At 36.1% G+C, this 4,760-nt stretch overlaps 1 protein-coding gene across 1 annotated transcript; it reads left to right on the top strand.

Moving 5' to 3' along the window:
• The first annotated feature begins 638 nt into the window (after positions 1 to 638).
• LOC131151831 (pentatricopeptide repeat-containing protein At4g39952, mitochondrial) lies at positions 639 to 3,552 on the top strand. Its single transcript, XM_058103260.1, has 2 exons — positions 639 to 3,242; positions 3,335 to 3,552. The coding sequence occupies exon 1, from the start codon at positions 678 to 680 to the stop codon at positions 3,018 to 3,020; it is 2,343 nt and encodes a 780-aa protein (XP_057959243.1). The 5' UTR covers positions 639 to 677; the 3' UTR covers positions 3,021 to 3,242; positions 3,335 to 3,552.
• Positions 3,553 to 4,760: the final 1,208 nt, after the last annotated feature.

Below are 4,760 nucleotides of genomic sequence, written 5' to 3'. Positions count from 1 at the left end.
TTTCCTTAATAAAAGGTTTTAACGAGACATATTCATAGTGTATAATCATCTAAGGAAAGTATTGTAAAACATGTATATTTATGTGGATGACTATCTAGATAATAGGTTACAACCTTTGGTATGCCCACATAATGATTCATTATATGGTTAACTTTTGGAATGCCAATATATTTGCCTATATAAGGACATGCTTTACAACAAAATGAGATAATAAGATGATTAACAACATTTAGTTCCTGAAAAACTAGACTCTTGAATTTCCATAACTCAAAATTTTTTTTTTCCTCTTTTTATTTCATTTACAACAATTCAGTTATTGGTAATAATCTTTTGCTTGAATATTGCAAAATCATTAATGCATTTTATATTTTTTAAAAATATATATTTATTTTAGTAATTTAAAATACTTTTTACAACTTCATAACTTTTTCATCAAATATTAAAAAATAATTTATTCTTTTTAATATTTTGCAATAAAAAAATAAAATAAATTTTACAACAATATTAGTCTAACTCTTTTCATAATTATTTTAAAAAGTTTTTTTTCTTTCGTCACGCTAAGCCTTAGTTGCTATGGTATGAGTTCTTGTAATGTTTGAGTTTCCTTCTCTAGCCTTCTCCCTCCGCCTTCAATTTGTAAGCAGGAAGTCTGAAACAGTGTTTTATGGAAAACAGGTATGCTGGTTCTGAAGTCCCACCGCCTTCCCTTTCTTCAACAGTGTCTCTGTTCATCATTGTCCACTTATAATGTTACCAACTACCTTAATTGTCACCTTAACTACTTCCTCTCCAATCAAATCCCGGACATCCAATCTCTTCTCCAATCACACGCTTACATAATCACAACTGGCAATGCCGACAACTTGTTTTTTGCTGCGAAGCTCATCTCTCTCTATTCCTCTTTTTGCAGACTCAATTCCTCCTCCAGAGTGTTCAATTCAATCGCCTTCAAAGACACCTTTCTTTGGAACTCCATAATCAAATCCTACTTTTCTAATGGGCAGTGCGCAGAAGCCCTTGAATTTTATCAAATGATGCGACAATCAGACACATTGCCTAACCATTTCACCATCCCCATGGTTGTTACCAGCTGTGCGGAGCTTATGTTGGTGAATTATGGCATGAACATTCATGGGTTGGCTTCAAAATCTGGACTTCTTGCAGGTAATTCTGCAGCTGGGTCTTCTTTTGTGCACATGTACTCAAAGTGCGGTCGAGTGGATGATGCATGTCTTGTATTTGATGAAATTCGCATTAGAGATGTGGTTGCTTGGACTGCACTTGTGATTGGTTATGTGCAGAATGGTGAGAATGAAAAGGGCTTGGAGTATCTTTGTGAGATGCATAGAATTGGTCGCAGTGATAAGGATAGACCAAATTTTAGAACATTGGAAGGTGGGTTTCAAGCTTGTGGAAATTTGGGGGCTGTCTTAGAAGGTAGATGTTTACATGGTTTAGTAGTAAAGTCTGGAATTGGGTGCTCCCAAGTCGTTCAATCTTCTCTTTTTTCCATGTATGCAAAGTGTGAGACCCCTCAAGAAGAAGCTTATCTTTCATTTCTTGAGGTTTTAGATAAAGATATTATCTCATGGACATTAATCATCGGAGTTTATGCGAGGTTAGGTTATATGATTGAATGCTTAAGAATGTTCTCTGAAATGCAGGCTGCCCAAATATATCCGGATGGAGTTGTCATCAGTTGCATGCTTTTGGGGTTTGCTAATTCCATGATGGTCCATGAAGGAAAGGCTTTTCATGGATTTATTATAAGGAGATGCTACGTGTTAAATGAAATGATTCACAATGCATTATTGTCAATGTACTGTAAGTTTGGACTCTTGGCTCTTTCAGAGAATCTCTTTCGTAGCATGAAGGAATGTAATAGGGATTGTTGGAATACAATGATTTTTGGATTTAGTAAAATGGGATTGGAAGTGAAGTGCATAGAATTGTTTAGAGAAATGCAATTTCTGGGCATTGAATCTGATTCAAACAGTCTGGTCTCAGTGATTTCTTCATGTTCCCAATTGAGAGCACTCCATCTAGGCAGCTCTGTTCATTCTTATGTTATTAAAAGTTCAAATGATAAAAGTATCTCAGTTGTCAATTCACTTATAGACATGTATGGAAAATATGGAGATTTGACCATTGCAATGAGAGTATTTTGCAGGGCAGAGAGAGATGTTGTCACATGGAACACATTGATCTCATCTTATAGTCACAGTGGGCTTTTCCCCGAGGCTTTGGATTTATTTGATAAAATGATTTTAGAAGATGTTAAACCGACCATAGCAACATTGGTAACTGTACTTTCAGCATGTTCTCATATTGCATCTTTGGAGCATGGAGACAAAGTTCACAAATACATTAAAAGAGAAAAGTTTGAGTTCAATTTATCTCTTGCTACTTCATTGGTTGATATGTACGCAAAATGTGGAGGACTTACCAAAGCAAGAGAAATTTTCAATTCAATGAAGGAAAGAGATGTAATATGCTGGAATGTCATGATTTCAGGTTATGGGATGCATGGAGATGCAAAATCTGCACTAGAAATATTCCAACAGATGGAGAAATCAAGTGTTAGGCCAAATGGGCTTTCATTTCTTGCTATTCTTTCTGCTTGTACTCATGCAGGACTCATTGAAGAGGGGAAGTATTTGTTTGATAGGATGCAAGATTATTATGTGAGACCCAACTTGAAGCACTACGCCTGTATGGTAGATCTTCTAGGGAGATCTGGCAATCTGCAAGAGGCTGAAGCTTTGATTCAGTCAATGCCTGTCTCTCCTGATGGGTGTGTGTGGGGAGCTCTGTTAAATGCTTGTAAACTTCACAATGAAATTGAGATGGGAATCCGAATTGCAAAGCTTGCCATTGAATCAGACCCAGAAAATGATGGGTACTATATAATGATTTCTAACTTGTATAGTTCTCTTGGGAGATGGGAGGAGGCAGATGGGATGAGAGAAATGATGAAGGAAAGGAGAGTGGGAAAAACAGCTGGCTGGAGTGCAGTGTGACTAATTTGGAAGTGGCCTTGCAGCATGACTAATTTGGAAATGGCTATTCATTCCTGGTGTGGGATCTCAACAGTGATCTTGTATATATACACTAGGCACTACCATTCATCCTGAAGTGCAGTCTTCTGTGCAGAATGTGGTTGATACATTGGTACTGTTTCCTTCCTTCTTTTGGCCAAATTTGTGGCACCTTCAAGATACTACAGACGCGTTTGCAGTAATGTGAGTTGCTGGTAATTTTCTCCATCAATTTATTCCAGTCCTTAATTAATCTATTAATTTATTATTGCAGCTTTTAACTATTGATATTGTAGGCATCTCGGTAATTATATGGAGAAAAAATTGTCCACATTCGACGTACGACTATATGAGGCATGGTGATGTAGTAGCATCAAAGAGGGAGAGAAGGAGAGACAAAAGAGAAGAGGAGGAGGAAGAATTACTTTTTTTGTTTTTTTGGTGAGGGAGGGGGGAACATACAAAACTCTCAGATTTCAAGTCTGCTAAAAACTATATATATATTTTTTCTTTTTCATGGCTTCAAAACTCTTAACATATAACAAAGAATAAAATACAAGAAAATTACAGATAGACCTGTAAAGACATGTTTATTTATGAACAAACCCCACATACATGTGAACCTAAGTGCCTAAAACTAAAAATTAAACTAAATTCATTAGGGCTTAGGACCCAAGAATCCTTTGACCTTGTTCTTTGAATTTGGCCTCTATATTGGGCCAAAATTATCCATCCAATCCTGCATAGAACATTATATTTCAGATATTTGCACAACACATTATATTCCAGATACTCGCACAGGTGCACAAGTGCACAACTGCACATGAACGTGCAGTGTTAGATTGGGATGCTATTCTCCTACTTCTTAGTGCAGTGTTAGATTTGGATGCTATTCTCCTACTTCTTAGACTCTTCCTCATTTTTTATGGGGAGATTATTTTATGAGTGATCCGGGGCTGTTGTACTAGAGAAGCATACCTAATATTGTTAGTTGCTATAATATTTATTAGTTTTTGTTTATATTGGTGTCATAATTATGGTCTGGTCAAAGTGTGCGATTTCTCTAGTCCAACTTTTCCTACTAGTTCATTTATGATAAAGTTCCAAAGTTCATTAATATGATCTTTGAGTCTAGAGTAAAAGCAGCTAAGAATTATAAATTTGTAATCAAGAATAGTTCATTTCCTAGGTGCATTTATTGTGCAAGGCTGTCATTTACTTATATTTATGTTAGTCTAGATTATGAAGAAGCAATATTGAGTTTTCCTTTTCCATTTTGGTTATCAATTCTGATATATCCAGAATTTTCTTGAGAATGTGGAAGTTTGGGTTGAGAATTCACACAGTGGCTCCTTCCATAGCTTCCACTGCTGCATTTCTGCGGTTCATTTCCACCTTGCATGCTGCATCAAATTGGTCTTAGAGCAATTACTTCCTTAGTTGATTAGTGTTGCTTCTGTTTGCTGCTTCATTTGGGATTTTTAAATTTCTATTGCCCTTCACATGTTCCTTTTTGGTAATTCCTCTTCTACTTTTAACCAAGTCCGTTGGTTTTGTTCCTTGGATCTATGGATTCCTATTTATATTTGAAAGAAATTATTCTAGATGTAAAGGAAACCTTTGGTTGTTGCTACTGGAAGGAAGACCTTGGTTGATAAGATGGGTGATGGTTGTGATGGCAATAGCAACCTCTAAAGAAGAGCAAAGGACAGATTGTGAAAA

The sequence above is a fragment of the Malania oleifera genome, chromosome 3 (genome assembly GCF_029873635.1).
Source record: "Malania oleifera isolate guangnan ecotype guangnan chromosome 3, ASM2987363v1, whole genome shotgun sequence".
Taxonomy (NCBI): Eukaryota; Viridiplantae; Streptophyta; class Magnoliopsida; order Santalales; family Ximeniaceae; genus Malania; species Malania oleifera.
The sequence above is the reverse complement of the archived record's forward strand: the minus strand, read 5'-3'. Positions and strand labels throughout refer to the sequence as shown.

Coding starts and splice junctions, on each gene's coding strand:
- LOC131151831 (XM_058103260.1), top strand. CDS start 678: ATGCTGGTTCTGAAGTCCCACCGCCTTCCCTTTCTTCAACAGTGTCTC.